Here is a 22,250-nt window from a genome sequence, read left to right as displayed (position 1 = left end):
GATTTCCCATGCAGAGTGGGGATTTCCAAAGATGTATGCATGCTGGGACGAAGTGTTTGGCCTATGAAGGGTTATAGTAGGGACCCCACAGCCTCCATCTCCAACCCTGGCTTTGTTGGGGGCCACTAAACACACACTGCAAAGACGCAGCAGCTCCTCTCGATGGCAGAGAGGGTCGTCATGCCGTGGATGCAAGGCTCCGCCCCAGACTCTGGAGAGGGGCTGCAGGACATGGTATTGCAGCTCCAGTATAACTTCACCCACAATCACAGCCCAGAGATTGCAGGGGTCCTCTAAGGACCCATCTACTGCACCATGGCCAGCAGACGCCTCAGCGCACTGGAAGACAGTGCAGCCCGTCCCTTGTGGTGAAGCCGACAACTGCACCGAGACATGCACTGCGATGACACTGCAGAATAGAAAACTGGCTATGTGAAGTGTTTATGGGAGGGATCTGCAATCTCACTGTGTGGAACAGTCATGGCCACTCGCTGCATCATACTGCAATGAAAAAAAAACATTAAAAAAACGCAGGATTGCGAGAGAGGAGGCCTATAAGCAAAAAGGTACACCGGGGGCCCAGGCTCCCTGGGGCCGATGAACCCACACGGGGGCCCAGGCTCCCTGGGGCCGATGAACCCACACAGGGGTCCAGGTTCCCTGGGGCCGATGAACCACACAGGGGTCCAGGCTCCCTGGGGCCGATGGAGATCGAGGCTATGCTGCAGGACGAACTAAACACAGGCGACCCGGCCTCCAGGGGTGGAGCAAACACACATGGGGCTATGAGACAGGAGGCACGCAAGCAGATGAAAATCAGGGGTTGGGCGGAAATTGCTTCACTCCAGATGGTGTGTGTTTTTTTAGGTCTTGCCTAGCGATGCAGCGCATGCACTGAAGCCATGGCGAGATCTAGTGTTGTCGACTTTGTTGCAGAAGGGGGACAGGACATGCACATGTGTACAAAGGGTAGGAGTTATGCATGCATACAGCGGCGACAGTACAACTGAGAACAGGAGATGTACATGCGTACGGCTTGCGGCGCGTTATCACACCTGCTCGCTTGCACGCGTACAGCGGCGTAGGCACAACTCTGAGGAACGCTCGCACGCATACAACGGCGTTAACATGGCGCTCAGTGCAGTCTTTCAGCAACCCTCTCACCGGTCCTTGTTGCTGCCTGGGCGCGTCTCCTCTCATGCACACAGCAACCGCTGTCAATGCAGCCTTAATCCGCCACAGTGCAGTACCATCGGCGGATAATGCACCGGACGATTTGTAGGAGGACGTTAAGCATGCGTGTATACCTTGAAGCGGTACTAGCAAACAGCGTCAGAAAGAGGATAGGAATCCCCAGGACTATACCGGAAGCAAGTGCAACATGCGGCCATTACCAGGACGTCAAAGGAAGCCACGGGGATGGGCGGGGACTAATGACGAGCACACTGGTTCCTCTACAACCGACAAAGCACAGATAGACACGGACACATTAGCTTTTTACCATCCCATTCTGTGCAGTCTGAGCGATGCACACACACACACACACACACACACACACACACACATCCCTGCCCTAAGCATGTGACTTAACTGTATTATTGACGTTTCTGGATAAAAATGTTTTCAACTACATCGTAGAGGGCTGCAAAGATCCCTTTCTGCATAAATGTGACATTTCTATCTTTGAAGTGAGCGAATGAGTTTCCAGGACTGTGGTGGAACACTGAGTGATATTACCATAAACATAATTGCAGACCTTAGTTCCTAGCTGTAAAACATCACTCATTTGTAGCAGGATGCAGGAATTGCTTTAGTAGTGTAATATTGGTCCTTAGCAGTGAGTTCTAGAGTAGAAGTGAAATTGCCGCAGAAGCACACATCGACGTCCGTGTACTCTGGGTTAATGAATATTGAGACCCCTGTAGAAAGCTACCATGCAGCCATAAATGCCAGCTTGCAAAACATCCATCACCACCCCCTTTTGTACCGCTTTGGCCGCCATAAGTTGGCAGGGTATGCTCAGATGCGAGTCCCTTGCTCACTTTGCCACTGGATTCAAGCAAGCCGGGCGGAAGACGGCTGGAATGCCAGAAACCGGTCCTCGGAAGCTTGTTTCCGGTCCAGGGAAGGCATGGCTTGGCAGTTCGGGCTGGACTGTTCCCATGAGGCACAGGGTCAGACTGATTTGCATATAGCCATGTCTCAACTGGGGTGGCAGAGTGGGTTAAAGAACGGGGATGGATCAAACCCAGATCTTTTGACTGGGTGTGAGTGTTTGATTGGTTCAGATGCTCCGTCCATCACCACCCCCCCTTTTGTACAGCTTGCAAAACATGGCATTGAAGCATTCTTCTTTTAAAGGGAACAGCGAAATATACTTTTCGGCGTATGAGACGAAACGCTCCTCAGCAACCGCGTACCAAGATGGCGTTTTTAGGAAACCGAGCCTGCACCCGGGAGGTCGTAAGATTGGAGACCAATACCGCTGCACCTAGCTTTGACGATCTGCGGAGCCCTCCCGCCGTCCCCACCCCCCAAGGTACAGCTCTGCCGGTTTAACCCCCTTAGGGAAAGACTGCCTATAATATATGGTCACACAGCGAGGTTGCGTAAACCAAAAGTTAATTGCTAATCATTGAAATCTTTGAAGGGCTAGCACATTGAAATAGATTTGCTCGCTTGCAAACCTTTTATTTCTACACATTGTAAGGACACTTATGTTTTGTATGGATAAGCACCAATAGAATGTTAATAGCAACCTTCATCAGAACGTTTTTCACACTAGCATTTTTAGCAATGCTTGTTGTTACATTCTGTGCGATTAATGTACTTTAATATACAAGCAAGGGTAGAGACTGATTTATAGGAGTTATGGCTGACCCCTGCTCAAACTATCAGCTCCATCAGATTTAAAGTAAGAGTGCCTGCCAAATGTTAGGATAGGTTATACTCTTATATTAACACATACCAAGTTGGGACTTGTAAAAGTTAACCACCCTGTGTATTAATGATCATGCTAGCTATATAGTAAGTAACGGTGTTCACACAGTGTTCATGGGTGGGTCTGAAATATTGTGGCATGCAAAATCCTCTCATGTGGGTCTACAGTGATTTCATTTTGCTCCTCACTCGGGGTCTCTAATACTTACCACAGCTGTAATGCAGCTTTCTACAACTGAAATTTCATCTTCAAACAAGCATTTGCAATGCCATAGGTCTCGCATTTTCTAGAGTTTAAGCTATTGGCATTCTAAATGACAATGCCTTTTATTTATTTGTTTTCAAAACCAACACATAAAAGGCATTGTCATTTACAATGCCAATAGCTCAAAGGCACGCAAATGCAAGATCTATTGCATTACAAATGCTTGTTTAAAACAGGGGCTATGCAGCAGGACCCTGTAAGCAGTGTGTACAAGGAGTGCCACTTACAGGGATCCAGAGATAGCTAGCCAGGTGGTGGCCTCCTTTACAAGAGCACAGCTAGCAAAAAGAAAGGCAATTTTCAGGGCCTCAAAGGGTGCCTCAGCAGAGGGATTCACCCTTTGCAGGGTTCCAGAGACGGCTAGCTAGAGGGAAGGTCCCCTTTTCTGGGCTTGTATGGTGGCTTGAGCAAGGGTCCGCACATCGATGGATGAGAGGTGCTTGCAGCTGTGGCCAATGGATGAAACGCTGAGCTCATGGTGGTCCAATCCAGACACTTATCGTCGCTATTCGGAACTTACTGCACTCAATGGAGCGGTTGTGGGATGGACAGATAGCTGCCAAAGCCCAATCTGCTCAAAAGCACATGTGAACGGCCAACTACTCAGCTGCTTCTTTTAGGGGAGCTTGGTGTGGTGTGGGACAGACACTCACCTCTGACAGCCCCCCCAAGCACCTCAGCCCGAGCCCAGCCGCACACCTCTGACACACAGACCCAATATACCTCAGGTGGAGGTTCTGGACCCTGAGTTTTATAGGTGACTGTCTAGGATCAGGCAGAGCCCACGTATTCACCTTACACAGAGACCCCTAAACCCGATCCCAAACACACCTCTGACACCGAAGCGCCAGCATTTCAGCCTCAGTCCAGGTACTCACCTCTGAAACAGAGACCCTTGTACCTCAGACTGTCCTCAAGCACTCACCTCTGACACAGAGACCCTTGTAACTCAGACTGTGTCAGGGGTGAGTGTTAGTGCCCAGAGACAGTTGTACCTCAGACTGAGCCCAAGCACTCACCTCTGACACAGGGCCCCCCGGCTCTAAGGGTGGGGTGAGAAGGCTCTGCTCTAGCTTCACCCCATGGGGTGGCCCAATGAAGTGTCTCTGGCCTTGGTGGAGTAGCAGGGCGTCACTCAGGACCCACTTATCTTTTTGCAAGGGAGTTTAAGCACGCTTGATGAGCTGGTGGATGAAGGAGATAAGGATAGAAGAGAAGGAGTTCCAACAGCGGCCAAGCGAGTAAACGGAATCCCAAATTACTACAGACACCAGCCTGGAAGCGAAGAATGCCAGTCATTCACAGAGACAGAGAAAACCGACACGGGCAGACCTGGCTGGGGGATGGTAGCCAAGTAATGTTTGCTACTGTTCCTGCAAACCAACACTTGGCAAGAGTGGCCGTTACTAGCAGCGCAATATACTTTAGACATGTCACCAAGTCACACTAGTTTCCAAGAAAGACTGAGGAACAGCAATTGTTCTTCCAGAACTGAACCTTCTAGAAATACTCGTTAAGCACACATCAACAAAAATGATCATATGAATGTTCCAAGAGGAAAGACATACGTTTCTCAAGCAGCGAGATTGGCAACCTTGCTGTGAGTTTATTTGCGCTGTGAATCGTGCGGGATTGGGGGTTGAAAATCAAGTGAAGGCCAATAAACTGTTTTATGTGCATAGAACGTGCATTCCTTTTAAACATTGTTCGTGGTGACTACGACCGCGTTATTAACTTTGTGTGCATTTCTGTTCTTTTTAAACTGTTGCGGTGACCAAAGATCGCATTATTCTTACCAGTTTACCCTCCTTGTGCTGGTCCCTGGTCCGCCACGGCTTGTGCCGTTTGTGCGGAGGGACAGGAAGCACTCAGCGCACTAGCAGCGTCATCAGAGCTGCCCACCCCTTCCCTACTTAAACCACCTCATAGTGCGGACGCGCGCTGCGGCGCGCCAAAGGCAAGCCCGTCTGCGCCAGACCGCCGCCTAAACCCCTGGCAGATTTTATTTTTCACAGTGCCTGTGTGGTTTGTATATTAATCATGCTTTGTTATAATCGTCAGGAATTGCTTTCATTAAATCAAAAGATTTTATTAGAACCTCAGGCAGCTTGTTTAACGGACTGCCCTTTTAGGAAAGACCCGGCTGCCTTGGTTGTCACCTCTCCCCCGCCTAGGGATTCGGAGGAAATTAAGCCCGATAATCCGCGGGAACCAAGCAATATCTGTATGAACGTGGACGTCAAATTATTCACTGCTCTTTACCTTAATACAAGATCTATTCCTAAACATGCCTTAGAGCTCTGGTGTCTATTGGATAATCAGAAGCCAGATATTTGTTTCTTTACGGAAACATGGCTTCATAACCAGGCTTCTCCTGACATTGCCACGGCATTCCCCAGTGAATACCACCTGATTAGGCTTGATAGAGTGGGCAAACGAGGGGGAGGCCTCGCTGTTGCTGCGAAGGCCCCCTTAGAGATCACACGCATTGACTCGTTTTTATCTGACTCGCTTGAAATATTGATAATTAATATAAAATATAACATGGTGGTGGTCGGTTGAGCAGCCCTGGTATATAGACCCCCGGGAGGTAAATCTGAATTTGTTAACAATCTGCTGGATATCCTAGTCTCTCACGTGTTGGCCACAGATAATTTCATCTTACTTGGTGATTTTAACTACCATGCTGAGCTATCACACGATGTGGATTCCTGTAATCTAATTTCTACCTTAGAAACCATGGGATTAACCCAACGTGTTCAGGGCCCCACACAGCAAGCTCGTCACTTATTGGACCTGGTATTTTCCAATATGACCGATTTGCATTGTGACCCCCCTTTGCAGATGATCTGGACGGATCATTTCCTAATAAATTTTAAAATTCCCATACCCTTTAGGCCACAGACTGCCACTCAAAGAATCTAGGCTTATTCGACCGTGGTATAAAATGACACTTGAGGCGTTTAAGAGGTACTTCAAGCCCCCGGACAATAATCTTAATGATGTTGGATCAATGGCTATGTTACTAGAAACGTCTATCAGAAACTCGCTTGATGAAATTATCACAGAACGGCAAGTAAACTTAAAAAGAATTGCTTCACCGAGACCTTGAAAAGAGAAAAAATTGATTTTAGGTCTGCGGAGAGACTATGGCGCAAGTCCAGAACGCCTGAAAACTGCTTGAAGTATAAATCGATTCATCGTGCTTATACGAAACACAAAGGCAGCCAAGTCTCTCTACATTACGCAAAGAATAAATAAGGCCTCCCAATCTAGTGAAGAATTGTACAATATAGTTAGGGAGTTTACCACTCCGCAGGTCGAGCAATCTGAATTTGCCCCCTCGCAAGAATGGGCGAGTTCACTGGCTTCTTACTTTCATAGTAAGATCCAGTTAATATACTCCTCATTTCCTTCTTCACCTCAAAGGGTGGTTGTAAGCGAGGAGGCTCCCTTTAATTCGGAGCATACCCCTGAAATTACAGATCTTCCATCCATGACAGAATTGGAGACAACTTCTCCCGCTGAAGTGCTATTGGCACTCAAGGAAGTTAAGTCAGGATATCCCAATGATTCTCTGCTTCTTCGTAAGTGCAGTGAATTATTTCCATTGCTGGCTGATGGTCCGACTAGTATTTTTAACGCCTCCTTTGAGAGTGCATCTTACCCGAGTAGCTGGAAATTGGCGCAAGTCAGGCCAATTCTTAAAAAGCCTAATAGTGACCCTTCTATTTTATCCAACTACAGACCTAGTTCTTTATTACCTTATTTTGGCAAGGTTCTAGAATATTTAGTTAATAAAAGTTTGTCTTCTTATATTGAAACCCATTCACTTCTGGACCCGTCACAATCTGGCTTCCGTGCCGCACACGGCACGGAAACCGCAATCATAGAAATAGTGGATAACATCCGACTCTCCTTGGATAGGGGCGAATCAGCCTTCTTGGTATTATTGGATCTTTCCGCCGCCTTCGACACCATCTCCCACAGCATTTTGAAACATCGGCTGTGGGAGGTTGGTGTCAGAGGCAATGCCTTGGCCTGGTTTGCGGACTATCTCAGGGACCGTCACTCTTACATCAGGATGAACTCTTTTGCATCTGCCACTATTCCTCTTTATGTGGGGGTCCTTCCAGGGATCTATCCTCAGCCCTTTATTATTTAATCTCTATCTCCGCCCTTTGGCCCTCATTATAAAATCCTATGGCTTCTCTACTGTGTCTTACGCAGACGATACGCAGGTACTTATCACCTGCAGATCTAATCTCCAGGAGACCTGCACCAGTTTTAAACAATGTATGACTCAAATTAAAAACTGGATGAGTGAAAACAAACTTGAACTCAACTGCAGTAAGACCGAAATTTTACTATTTGGCAAGGCCAAGACCTTCTGGTCTCAGGACTGGTGGCCTTCTGATTTAGGGCCTTGCCCCGAGCCTAAAGAAGCTGTAAGAGACTTAGGGATTATGCTTGATGGGGATCTCTCCATGAAGACTCACGTCAACCATGTGGCCGGGACTTGTTTCGGCATTCTCCGACTATTGCGAAAAATTTTCAAATGGCTCCCAGTTGAAGCCAGAAAGCCCCTGGTTCAGGGATTGATGGTCAGCAGGCTCGATTACGGTAATGCCTTGTTTGCCTCCATTAATGTGAGCCTGCTGACCAAATTACAAACCATACAGAATGCGGCGGCAAGGCTAGTGCTGGGCCTGTCTCCCAGGTCTGCTTCCAAACCTACCCTTAAAACAGCTGCACTGGCTTCCTGTGCGCCAAAGATGCCATTTCAAAATCTTGAGCTTAACTCAAACTCCTTCATGGGATCGGCCCATCCTACCTAATAAAGAAATTACCCTGGTATATTCCACCCAGAGCTCTCCGCTCTAGGTTTTTGTTGTCCCAGCCTAGAGTCCGATCAGCTAGGAATGGGTGCCGCTCTTTTTCATATGTGGCCCCCCAACTATGGAATAAACTACCCACTCATATCCTGTCCCTCGCTAACCATCTGGAGTTTCGAAGGGGTCTAAAAACGTGGCTCTTTCCGACAAAGTCCCCTCATACTTGTTTTGTTCCGGGGGGTCAATGCCTTTCTCCTGCAAAGCACCTTGAGACCTTTTTGGTGATAAGTGCGCTATATAAAAGCATTTGACATTGACACCAGGGAAGCGGCTGTGCTCACTCTGCTCCATAACTAGGTAAAAATGTGATTCATTCTTCACTCGTTTTTCAAGTGTGGACCTGAACAATGAACACAAATGTCATACCCAACAGCCAGGTCCCATGAGCATGCCCACAAACCTGCCTTTTTACTGAATCGAGGACACACTGGAGTGTGCACCGCAGCAAGTGAAGTGAAGTCATGATGCACACAGTGAATATTGTTCATTTACTGCTTTTAACAAAACCACCAAAGTAAACACTCTTCAGGCATCCCGACACACGCTGCCTCCAAGCGAGCTGTCCGCTACAGACAGGTGGATTCGGGGACGTCTCAACACCTATTCAGTATACCGGAAACTGGTGCAAACAGACTACTCAATACAAATGGGGGAGAAGGGGGCGCATTAAGTCCAGCATACAGGCCCCAATAAATACAATGTAGCACCTAATGAGGGGCTCTTTGACGGAGATCTTTATCCCAAGCCGTCAGACCTTGCAGCGCCGGCCTGACGAGGAGCAAGCCCTATGATGAAGCATGACACCCAAATGGGTGTGTGGGGGCCCCACTTCCCAAATTTGGAGACACCCACACTCCATTACTAGGTAAGGGTGTTGACCAACCTAGCCCCCTTCTTTTCCCACCCTACAGGATCTGCATACTCCTTCTGTGCTGCAAACAAACTACTCCCAGGTCTTCATGTCTGGGGTCACTGCCTGGCAAAGAAGGGGGCCCACAAAGGTGGAATTATATTAGAATGATATTTTGCTGTTCTTCAGTCAGTGGATCACAGAACACAACCCCAGAACTAGACTTCCAGACTCTACATGAGCATATCAAGCTTTGCACCTAAATTCCAGAGCTCGGATGAGAAGTTAGAAATTAAAAACACTCAGATCGTATTACCATCTGCAGACCTGCCTGAAGCCCCCATTACAAGTATGATCACACGCCACACACATGGCTAGTTAATGACTTACGGGACTGCATAAATAATCTTTTTATTATAACTATTTAATCTACAATCGCTTCACTACTGATCGCCAAAACAAATATATATGTATATACAAAATAAATAAAACTTAAAGTACAACACTTGAAAGGCAGAGTTTATTTAATGCATCTTTACACTACACATACTAACTTTCTTTATGCATCTATATACCTTCCATGTACTTATGAATCTATATATATTTCATTACTTTTGTATCTATATATTTATTACTTTTACTTATTAATGTTCTTCTAATTCAGCATATCCAATGCACTACCCTATTTTTCACCCTATTCCGCTCTCAATATATCCTCTAGCTGAACGCGGACTCATCTCAAACCTCTTTCTATTACTCTTTCCAACGCACTAGCCTATTTCTCACCCTATACCTCCATCAATATATCACTTATCTCACTCTCTCATTCATCCCAAACCCCATACCACTACTATGATCCCCAAAATAACCCTTTCAAGACTCTTGCCTATTCCACCCCTCCTTGCATCATCTCATACCTCTTTTTACTTTTCCTATCCCTCAAAACTAGCCTTTATAAACTCTCCCTCTGACTCAACCCCCCCACCTTCCTTTTACTCATCCCAAGCCGCCTCCTATTGCTGCTTTGAGCTCCAAAACAAAAAACACATTCTAAATCCTTCCTTTCTATCCCTTCACTATCCTTTTCAATCCAAATAGGAGACCAACATATCCACAACTCAAATTACTTTCATATATCACTTTACTAATTCACCACCAACACTGTATGGGTTACAGAGTAGCATGGTATTCGCTGAAAAAAAAGCACTTTAATCCCTCCCCCCCCAATCAGGGGTAGCAAGCGCTATATAAATGCAAACCCTTTTCCCTTCTCCATCCCTCCACTATCCTTTTTTATTCAAATAACTAACATATCTAACACTCAAATTAGTTTCATATTTTCACTATACTAATTCACCACTAATCCTTTATGGGTTGCGGAGTAGCGTGCTACTCGTCGAAAAAGCTCTTTGATGCCTCGTCAGGGGAGTAAGCGCAATATAAATGCAATTACAACACAACGATCATACTGGTGAAAAGGGCCTTCCTATCAAGCGAGTGAGTCTAGTCAACCGTTTAGGAATTGGCAGTGGTGACGGCACAGTTTGAAGTGTTCCATCAGCGACTACAGTAGCAGCTCCGGGTCTAGTCTACACTAGATCATGAAAGAGTTAATTAGCGCTGAACGTGGCCAATGCACATTACCTCTATTACAAAAGCATGAACGGTGTCTGGGGAGAGAGGGCGCACCCACTTCAATAATTCAGAATGTCTTAATCAGCACAAAGCATCAAGTGTTGGGTGCTCAATGGAGAAGAGCCACAACTCTTCTGCTAGAACAAGCCTAGGTCATCAGATGAAGAACGTCATCACTTTGAAAATAAGCCAATGTAGGGTTTAGTTGAGGGTTTTACCAGCAGCCTTTTTTCTTTTCAAAAGAGGAACTTAACATTTCTGTGGCAACATGGGTTTCGTCTTTGCTCCAAATCAGGCATCAGACTTCACCAGGGCTACGAATAATAAATATATTTCTTTAGGAGTAATTCCTACACATAGCGTGATCAAAGAGCAGTCACCCGGGTCTCATGGGCCCTTTTCACTGCGCATACACGAAAATTAGACGTGAGCTATACAGATACGTACGGTCCATTTAATTAACACTGCTTACTCTGAGCCATGGATGGACTCAAGTATTTGGTCCATGCTATGAGACCGGGTTATACACAGGAAAAAAGGTATGAATCACGCATGCCAAATGGGGACAAGGAGAAACAATGGAGCGAGCAAATGGTAAGCCTAAGGGCAGGCTGAAGCCCAAAAGATAAACACAACACGCCTCTTCGAGACAGCCCATGCACTGCCTAGCCGAAATCTAAAAAGCAGTGACCCATTAGCAGACATTTAAAGTAAGTGCCCCCTTGGCTAACAATGCAATTTGTTTAAAGCTGTTGATAAAAACTCCACAAATGTTTACAAGCCGAATCTTTCCTGTACATTGAGCAGTGCAAAATAACAGTCGATTTACGATTAGTTTTTCCGGATGGGGCCTTTTAGGGCCCAGTAAGGCCGCCTAGGGTTAGGCTTTCTGCTTTGTTGCCACTCCTTTACTGCCTTCTTGCGCCCAGTCACCTTATCACCTTCGATGTTTAACCTAAATGTACTCCTTTCACTGAAATAGAATAAACTGTTGTTTCCTTAATGCCAAGCACAGCGAGGTATTAGGTCAGCTCTAGTTTGATTCTCAAGTCATCTAACTTCTACTAGCCGAACCCTAGAAATACCTGACAAAGAGAACTAGTAGAATCGCAAGCTGCATCTCCGGGGTGAATGTCACGAGTGCACTCCTTTGGAGATTTAACTATGCCCCCAACGGACAGCGCTCTGCCACTTTTTGGATAAATGTAATGCATCTCCGTCCTAGCACTTGTTTGAGTTCATCAACATCAGTCTCTGTAGTGCCCGTGTTAATATTGATAATACAATGACGATCTTCACCAAGATATATGTACGTATAATAACAAACTTGCATCTAAGTTGCTGAATTCACCCGTTGTGACCTCCCCCTCAACTCAGAGTCAGAAATACATGACCAGGTAGGCCCTGCGACCTAGACCTGAAGCAACTGATTGACAGATCACAGGTGGAGGGACACGTAACCCATAGACAAACGTGCAAACAGGAAAACCCAGACTGATCCCTCAGATAGGGACAGACACCACAATGGTCTCAGGCGATTGGCCCCAATAAGAAATGTTTGGCCAGAGGGTGGCACATTCCCAAAAACACCATAAAGTCAGATGCCACACTAAGTTACAAACACACAGCTAATCAAAAAACACCATGCACAGTGATCACGTAAACCCCATGCCAGACATCTGGACACATACCTACCCACTGGACGCAGATTGTAAGATTGAGGCCCAACTGCGCTTCTTATCAAGAGACCAGATTTATGGCCTCGTGACTAGGCCCGGATTTCTTTCTCCAAAGGAATGTACAATCGATTTATGAGGATTCATGAAATGTATACGCAACCCAACTGTTTTGCCAAACGCCTCTTGACTTTCATTTTTTCAAGGTCAATTCATATTTGGACTACACCTGCAGACCTCGACACCAAAAGTCTGCATAAAAATTCTATGAAAATTAGCTTAGCCATTCTTTAGCCAGAAGAGGATAATTCTGAGTTGGTACAGGCCCACAGGTGGTCCAAATGCCATCTACTGCTTTGCTCCAGGGGTAAGCACGATCTAACAGTAGCAAATGATCAAAATGAAGGTTCAAAATCTCCATGCACTTAATTTGTCCAGAGGCTCCTCTGCTCTAGCTTATTTTGTGGGCATCTTTGGAGACTTCATGTAGACCGTGGCAGTCCACGAAAAAACTCCAATCCTTCTACCGTGGTTACCTATGGACTACTGGAGGTCTCAAACAGCTTGCGGTACAGGCCACTTCAGCCTTGATGCAGGCCCGAGAATAGTCTTAGCACCTTCAATGCCAAGGCAATTCCCGCTGGGTGCTGAACATCTTGAAGTCCAATTGTTCATGACAAGGTCAGCTCGTCAGAAGCACAGCTCCAGTGTACTGCATGACGAGCTGGCCTTGTCATTAGCATGAAAGGTGTTAAGATAGCTGGGCATTCTTGCTATGGAGAGATCCCAAAGAGATTCACTCCCTTATCGGAGGCATCATTTGGATCCAAGCGTAAACATTTAAGGAGGGGTTCGCTGTCTCACTAGTGACCAAAACAGCAATTATCTCCATGGAAGAGAGGTGTGCCTTCAGATTGTTTACATCATACACATACCAGTGGGTTTCAAAGCCAGTTCCTTAGTCAACACAGGGGATTGTACTGATCTTCAAAACATCGAAGGGTCCAGCCTATTTGTCGTCTAGTACCCTAGCTTCATTGTCAGGGCGCCTAGTCATCCAATCACCTTCAACTTCTGATTCCAATACTTCTGCAGCTTGTGGTTGGTATGAAGCCTCTCTCTTTGTGCATATGCAGCACGATCTTGCACCAGAGGCCAATCATATAACCCACTACACAATTAGAGCGAGACCTTGGATTATCGTCCTGACCATCCTACCACAAAGTAGAGAGGAAAAGTCACACTTCTGCAGTACTTCTCGAAATGGCAAACGCATTGCAAGAGGATGTCCTACTTCCTTGATTATTCACTGCCGTCCATGTCCAATCATCGGCTGCACAGAACACCAATGTGTAACAGACCCAGTACTCCAGTGTACCTTCACACTGTTTGTTGTTAACATGGATTCCATTCCAACACATTCCCAATCTCATGTTACACACAGCCCAGAATATTCAGCCTCCCACTTTACGAGCCAGTCTGCTGAGTACATCCTACCTTCTTCTATCTGTTGGCCTCAGTCTTAGTCCATCTCGCCACACAAACTGCAAGATCTCTATTGCAGCATGGCCCGCCTCCTACTGAATGCAGCAGCTACTTTTTAGAGCTACGAAAAACCACAAAGCTGACTTCCAAAAATAAGAATCAGGAAATTTAAAATATCTCCATTGATTGCCATTTGCTTGGATGATAACGGACCGTTGGGACCTGTAGCAGTCTTAAAATTAATTTCTTTTGAACATCTTAAAGAGTCCCCTCATTTAGACTTCATTGAGACTGCAATTTTAAGTCCTACTATTGTTTAGCATTCCGAAATTTGGCAAATGAAAAACACAAGCAAGTTCCGGATACTAGCGCAGCAGCCGCCCAGAACACCCAACTTTGTGATAATAGCATGGCACCAATCCCAGAACATCCCACGTCCTGTGATGCTAAAAATTACATAGTCCAAGCTCAACGCGTCCCACAATCCAAGCATGGCTGCAGTCCAGATACTTCCCACAATATTATTGTCATGGCCTCTATCAATAATCATCCCACTTCCTAGTGCCACCACCGTGGCGTCCGTCTCAGAACATCCCACTTCCCAGGGCCACCCCCGTGGCGTCCGTCTCAGAACAGCCCACTTCCTAGGGCCACCCCCGTGGCGTCCGTCTCAGAACAGCCCACTTCCTAGGGCCAACCCCGTGGCATCCGTCTCAGAACAGCCCACTTCCTAGGGCCAACCCAGTGGCGTCCGCCTAAGAACATCCCACTTCCTAGGGCCAACCCCGTGGCGTCCGTCTCGGAACATCCCACTTCCTGGACCACACCCGTGGCGTCCGTCTCAGAACAGCCCACTTCCTGTGCCAGCACTGTGGCGTCCGTCGCAGAACATCCCACTTCCTGTGCCAGCACCGTGGCGTCCGTCGCAGAACATCCCACCTCCTGTGCCTGCACCATGGCATAGTCTCAGAACATCCCACCTCCTGTGACACCACCGTGGCGTCCATCTCAGAACATGCCACTTCCTGTGACACCACCGTGGCTTCAGTCTCAGAACATGCCACTTTCTGTGACACCACCGTGGCGTCCATCTCAGAACATCCCACCTCCTGTGACACCATCGTGGAGTCAGTCTCAGAACGTCCCACTTCCTGTGACACCACTGTGGGGCCCGTCTCAGAATATCCCACCTTCTGTGACACCACCGTGGCGTCTGTCTCAGAATATCCCACTTCCTGTATACTAGCATTCCACCCAATTACACTTCCTGTAATACTAAAATTACCTAGTTCAGAAACATCAAAGTTCTCATGATACTAGCATGCGGTCAATGCAGGAATATCCCACTTCCTGTGCCACCACCGTGGCGTCCGTCTCAGAACAGCCCACTTCTTGTGCCAGCACCATGGCGGCCGTCTCAGAACAGCCCACTTCCTGTGCCAGCACCATGGCGTCCAGCTCAGAACAAACCACTTCCTGTGCCAGCACCGTGGCGTCCGTCTCAGAGCATCCCAACTCCTGTGCCAGAACCGTGGCATCAGTCTCAGAACATGCCACTTCCTGTGACACCACCGTGGCGTCCGTCTCAGAACATGCCACTTCCTGTGACACCTCCGTGGCATCAGTCTCAGAACGTCCCACTTCCTGTGACACCAGTATCAGAATATCCCACCTCCTGTGACACCACCGTGGAGTCAGTCACAGAACGTCCCACTTCCTGTGACACCAGTATCAGAATATCCCACCTTCTGTGACACCACCGTGGCAACCGTCTCAGAATATCCCACCTTCTGTGACACCACCGTGGCGTCCGTCTCAGAATATCTCACTTCCTGTAATACTAGCATTCCACCCAATTACACTTCCTGTAATACTAAAATGACCTAGTTCAGAAACATCAAAGTTCTCATGATACTAGCATGCGGTCAATGCAGGAATATCCCACTTCCTGTGACACCACCGTGGCTTCAGTCTCAGAATATCCCACTTCCTGTGCCACCACCGTGGCGTCCATTTCAGAACAGCCCACTTCCTGTGCCAGAACCGTGGCATCTGTCTCAGAACATCCCAACTCCTGTGACACCACCGTGGCGTCCGTCTCAGAACATGCCACTTCCTGTGACACCACCGTGGCGTCCGTCTCAGAACGTGCCACTTCCTGTGACACCACCGTGGCGTCCACCGTGGAGTCAGTCTCAGAACGTGCCACTTCCTGTGACACCACCGTGGCGTCCACCGTGGAGTCGGTCTCAGAACGTGCCACTTCCTGTGACACCACCGTGGAGTCGGTCTCAGAACGTGCCACTTCCTGAGACACCACCGTGGAGTCGGTCTCAGAACGTGCCACTTCCTGAGACACCACCGTGGAGTCGGTCTCAGAACGTCCCACTTCCTGAGACACCACCGTGGAGTCGGTCTCAGAACGTCCCACTTCCTGAGACACCACCGTGGAGTCGGTCTCAGAACGTCCCACTTCCTGAGACACCACCGTGGAGTCGGTCTCAGAACGTCCCACTTCCTGAGACACCACCGTGGAGTCGGTCTCAGAGCGTCCCACTTCCTGAGACCGTGGCGTCTGTCTCAGAACGTCCCACTTCCTGTGACACCACCGTGGCGTCCATCTCAGAATATCCCACCTTCTGTGACACCACTGTGGCGTCCATCTCAGAATATCCCACTTCCTGTAATACTAGCATTCCACCCAATTACCCTTCCTGTAATACTACAATGACCTAGTTCAGAAACCTCAAAGTTCTCATGATACTAGCATGTGGTCAATGCAGGAATATCCCACTTCCTGTGACACCACTGTGGCTTCAGTCTCAGAATATCCCACTTCCTGTGACACCACCGTGGCGTCAATCTCAGAATATCCCACTTCCTGGGATACTAGCATGGCATATCAATCCCACCCAATTACACTTCCTGTAATACTAAAATGACTTAGCCCAGAAACATCAAACTTCTCATGATACTAGCATGCGGTCAATGCAGGAATATCCCACTTCGCAAAACACTGTCATGACATCAGTGCAGGAATGTCAAACTTCCCACAATTTCTAGGAGGGCCTCAGTCAAGTAACATCACGCCTACAATGCCCGGTAGACCCATGCCTATACTGCCAGAAGGTCCGTTTTATAGCCTTTTTACTAGCTCTGCTGACAACCCAGTTAGTCGATTTATTCCATTATATGAATATATACTCATCTGTGCATAACGTGTAATTTGTAACCGTGCTGGCTCCAACCGCCCTGTACTAGAATACACAATCTATTTCCAACATTACCAACACACCATATACACCTTCCTATTTGCCTAAGGAAGTCTAGTCTCATACGTATCAGCCCTATAACTTACCATCCTAGATTTACATCACGGCACATTCTGCTTCATGTTACTAGAATGTGCTACACACCACGTTACACTTGCAATATTACTGCTCTGCTTACTGATATATTCCACGTTATTCACTGAGGTTGTTGGATACATTTCACCTCCCACGTTACCCAATATCTAGACAATTCACACCCTACATCGCACATAGTCTCCACACCGGCACATTCAACCAGTGTCAACGGTCTGCTCTACATATCCCCACGTTCCATATGTGATGGTCTTCGTAGCAGCAGATTCCAATCCATTGCTACTACAACGGTTGCCTTCTCGGCATCGTCTTACCATTAAAGCCACTATAGTGGCATATTCCACATTGCTCCAAGCAGGCACTCTGTCCTTACATAATAAACACCCATACCTCACATGACTAGCAAAGAAGCCACAATCCCAAATACCACCCTTTCACTAGTATGGCCTCCACCTATCCCACTTTGTGTGTTACAAGCAGACTATCCACATGTCGTGACAGTAGGACTATGCAGGACTCAGCTTATTCCACTTTCATTGATGTGGGCTCCATACACTCACATTCCAATGTAAGTAGCATAACCTTCACTCTAGCCTTTGTCCTTATTAGAGGCGCAGCGTCCATGCCAGAAGGCCCATCTTCACACTTACCATGGCCTCAGCTCCAGCACATATGTGAAAGCTCCAGCACATCCACCTCCTTCTTTCCTATCATGGCCTCCATCCCAACACATTGCGTCTTCAACACTAGAATACCCCATCATGCAATACTAGTACGGCTTTCCATCCTAGCAAGTCCTCGGCCATGTTACGAAGAGTCAGCATTTTAGCACATCCACTGAAGTTCCAGGGAAAGCCTCCACCCCAGCCCGTGCAGTGCCATTTATTTCTAATATGGCTGCTTTTAGACAGTCACCTTTGACAAATTTAGTGGCTTCCTTCCTCAAGCATTTGATCGCTGCTGAACTATGATATTTTCCATTAGTGAGGTTTATCATAGGCAGCTCTCCCTGTCCATGTTAATAACTTTATACATTCTTCCAGAATTACACTTATTCGGTTCTTAAGAAAACAGTGGTGCCAGCAGCCTTCTAGGGCATCGGGGAACTATGATAAATAAACAAGGTGGCCATGCTGCATGAAGAATCAGGGTAATCTACAGGCAACAGAGGGTGTCAGAAAGATAGGGAGAGAAGTGTAGTGAACACCCTGGAAGCTGGAGGTCTGATTAGGCATATAGTCTTGAGCAGATAGACCAGATGTGATCTGTACCATGGCTGTGGCGTAAGATTTCTATAAAAGCCAAACAGGATTAGTGTCCAATGTCAAAGGACACCATTTTGTGAATATGTATTGATTCATGCAGTGCGCAACGTGAAACGTGTAACCTTGTCTGACTGCAACCACCCCGTGCTGGAATGGCCAAAGCTACCAGCAAGGCCAGTGTGTGTAAAATCCTGTTGGAGAATGGAACCCATGGTACCTTACAAGACGAGGTGGTTTCAAAACACAAGAGAGGGGTCCAGCAGGCACCACTGCCCGCGGACCCCCATGTTACACATGAAGCACAGTAGGTATACTAACCGCAGGAGGGCGGATCTTGCAGATCCCAGACTTCTCAGCGATGGGCCTGATCTTGGCGATGTACCCCAAGGGATCTGTAAACTCCTCCCACGTGGGCTCGAAGACGGGGCACTCTGGAGGGGGCACAAAATCGTCCAAATCCATGGCGTCCATTGAAAAGTCACACAACATGAAGCAAGAAGGGAATGATCCAGGAGGCAACAATGCAGTCTAGAGTCCCAACTAGGCCCAGGAGCCCACTAGTCCCCGGGGGGTCGGTCTGCCATCTCACCAGGTGCTCAGAGGAAGGGCCGCATGGCAAAGGTGGATAATGGACAGAGGGGGAGGGGGCCTTAGGCTAGGGCTACAGGGGAAAGGGGGTATTTAGGAGTGTGGAGTCTGAAGGGGGTGTTAGGCTGGGGCTGCAGTTGAAGGGGGGTATTTAGATGGTGTGAGGAGTCTAAGGGGCGTTAGGCTGGGGCTGCAGTGGTAAGGGTGTCTTTAGGTGGCGTGTGACGTTTGAGGGGGCAATAGGCTGCGGCTGTAGTGGAAGGGGGTATTTAGAGGAGTGTGGACACTGGGGGGTTAAAGCTAGGGCTGAATGGAAAGGGTGTCTTGAGGGGGGGTTATGCTACAGGGGAAGGGGTGTGTTTAGAGGACCTGTGGGGCCTGGGGGGGCAGGAGTATTCAAGTGAGAGTGAGTAGCTCGAGGGTGCTGATGTCACTGGGGGCAGCACACAAGGGGGGGGGGGGTGATCAGCAGTTAATGGAGCAGGCCCTGGGAGGCTGCACCTGGGGGCGAGTGAGGCCTGGAGGGTCAGTTCATGGGGGGGGGTCAGTTGAGTCAGGGGGGGGGCTCTTGTGGAGTTAGCTGATGGTTTCACAAGGCCTCTGGAGGGGGGGGGCTGGAAGGAGGGGTGCCTGCTCTCCCAGGACGGCGGGGGGGGCTCTCCTGCCCCTCTGCCTCGGGTGGGCCCGGGTGGGGGCCGGGGTGTCTGTCCCGCTCGGGGCGTCCCTTTGTTCTCGTACTTTGGAGGGGGGGGGGCGAGAGGCCTGGCCCCGGTGCTCGAGCTCTGGCCTCTCTTTGGGGGGGGGGGGTCTCTTTATCTCAGCGGGGTGACCTCCGGCCCTCTCGTTGGGGGGTCGGTTTGGGGGGGGGACTCCTTTGTAGGTGGGGGGGTTAGACCGTTGAAGGGCCCCCGCCTCTTTAGGGGGGGCTGCTTGGTACTCGGGGTGTGCTTTGAGTTCGGGGGGGCTCGGGCCGGTGCACACTGCCGTCCCTCCGGCGGGGGTCAGGGCTCCCGGTGCCTCTCCGCCGCCATCTTGGCCTCGCTAGAGCCGCAGCACCGCGCTCCCTCCGCGCCGCCTCACTGCGCGCAGATCCCTCCGCCACGCACGCACGCACGCGCTCGCTCCTCGCGCACCGGCCGGGGGCGGAAGTGCACGGAGCTCTCCTCGCGGTGACGCTTCGCGCACGGATACCGCGGACGCAGCCGGGACTTGTTTATCCCAGCACGTTTAAAGCTCCGCTGCGCGCATGCGCCGTGCGGGACCTGAGCGACAGGGCGTAGGAAGCGCTTCCGGAAGGTGACGTGTCGCGTCACGGGGACCCGCGTGCAGACGTCATCGCCGGGCAGCCGTTCTCACTTGACTAGAGGCCGCAGCGTGCGCCCCCCCGAGGGTCACGTGACCAGGCGGCCTTGAGGGCTCGGGATTACCTGGGCCGGTGATGTCATTAACGGCACTGGGAAGTGGCGTGGCGTCTGACGTCATCAGCGGGACACCTTAACAGACGAAGCAAGAAAAACAATGCACGTGGCCGCTTACGTCATGCGAAGCGGCCATTTTGCGATTGACATCACCAAGGCCTCGATGGGCTCTCACCTGACGTCATCCAGCAGGATGGGGCCACAGCGGGTGCCTCAGCTGGGACCTCAGAGGGGCTCATCCGACGTCAGGGGACTGTGGGCCTGGAGCTCGACCTGAGCAGACCGGAAATACCCCCGAGTATTGCCCTACTGGGAGGTAGGCCCAGTGAGGGCGGAAGCATCACCCTGACAGACAGCGCAGCGTGCCACCGGGCACACGCGCCGAGGCAGGAAGCGTCACCCTGGACAGACAGCGCAGCGTGCCACCGGGCACACACGCAGAGGGAGGAAGCGTCACCCTGGACAGACAGCGCAGCGTGCCACCGGGCACACACGCAGAGGGAGGAAGCGTCACCCTGGATAGACAGCGCAGCGTGTCACCGGGCACACACGCAGAGGGAGGAAGCGTCACCCTGGACAGACAGCGCAGCGTGCCACCGGGCACACACGCAGAGGGAGGAAGCGTCACCCTGGACAGACAGCGCAGCGTGCCACCGGGCACACACGCAGAGGGAGGAAGCGTCACCCTGGATAGACAGCGCAGCGTGTCACCGGGCACACCCCATGAGGGAGGAAGAGTCACCCTGGACAGACAGCGCAGCGTGCCACCGGGCACACGCGCCGAGGCAGGAAGCGTCACCCTGGATAGACAGCGCAGCGTGCCACCGGGCACACACGCAGAGGGAGGAAGCGTCACCCTGGATAGACAGCGCAGCGTGTCACCGGGCACACCCCATGAGGGAGGAAGAGTCACCCTGGACAGACAGCGCAGCGTGCCACCGGGCACACGCTCCACCATGTGATGCGCCCACTCATCCTGGCCCCACGTGCATTACCAGGGGTGGAATCATGGAACCCTAACATACGGTGTCCGCGCCATTCATACTTGGCCGTGGGCTCACAACACCGGCGACAAGGAATCCCAATCACTGTGACCGTACCTCACACTGGCGACGAGGAGGCCAAGTCACGGCCACCCCACCTTCACACTGGCGACGAGGAGGCCAAGTCACGGCCACCCCACCTCACACTGGCAACGAGGAGGCCAAGTCACGGCCACCCTACCTCACACTGGCGATAAGGATGCCAAGTCACGGCCCCCCTACCTCACACTGGCGACAAGGAGGCCAAGTCACGGCCACCCTACCTCACACTGGCGACAAGGAGGCTAAGTCACGGCCACCCTACCTCACACTGGCGACAAGGAGGCTAAGTCACGGCCACCCTACCTCACACTGGCGACAAGGAGGCCCATCATGACCACCCCACCTCACACTGGCGACGAGGAGGCAGAATCACTGCCGGGGGGCACACACCACCATGTGATGCGCCCACTCATCCTGGCGCCACGTGGCATCATGGAACCCTAACATACAGTATCCGCGCCGTTCATGCTCAGCTGTGGGCTCATGACACCGGCCACAAGGAATCCCAATCACTGAGACCCCACCTCACACTGGCGACAAGGAGGCCCAGTCACGGCCACCCCACCTCACACTGGCGACGAGGAGGCCAAGTCATGGCTACCCCGCCTCACACTGGCGACGAGGAGGCAGAATCACTGCCACCCCTCCTCACACTGGTGACGAGAAGGCAAAATCACTGCTGGCGGGCACACACCACCATGTGATGTGCCCACTCATCCTAGCGTCACTTGCAACACCAAGGATGGAATCAAGGAACCCTAACATACGGTGTTTGTGCCGTTC

The 22,250-nt window shown here is 49.9% G+C and overlaps 1 protein-coding gene across 4 annotated transcripts in view; it reads right to left on the bottom strand.

Moving 5' to 3' along the window:
* Positions 1 to 20,270, bottom strand: part of KDM5C (lysine demethylase 5C) — a 392,248-nt gene extending 371,978 nt beyond the window's left edge. For 3 of the 4 annotated variants that reach the window (XM_078664511.1, XM_078664513.1, XM_078664514.1), the window contains exon 1: positions 18,695 to 19,566. In XM_078664511.1, coding sequence (XP_078520637.1) covers positions 18,695 to 18,865 — 171 coding nt within the window. In that variant the 5' untranslated portion in view covers positions 18,866 to 19,566. Of the gene's footprint in view, positions 1 to 18,694 lie in introns of all 4 variants that reach the window. The other variant, XM_078664512.1, reaches the window with a different exon arrangement.
* Between the last annotated feature and the right edge of the window lie 1,980 nt (positions 20,271 to 22,250).

The sequence above is a fragment of the Lissotriton helveticus genome, chromosome 10 (genome assembly GCF_964261635.1).
Source record: "Lissotriton helveticus chromosome 10, aLisHel1.1, whole genome shotgun sequence".
Classification (NCBI taxonomy): Eukaryota; Metazoa; Chordata; class Amphibia; order Caudata; family Salamandridae; genus Lissotriton; species Lissotriton helveticus.
This window is presented reverse-complemented; position numbering and strand designations above follow the sequence as displayed.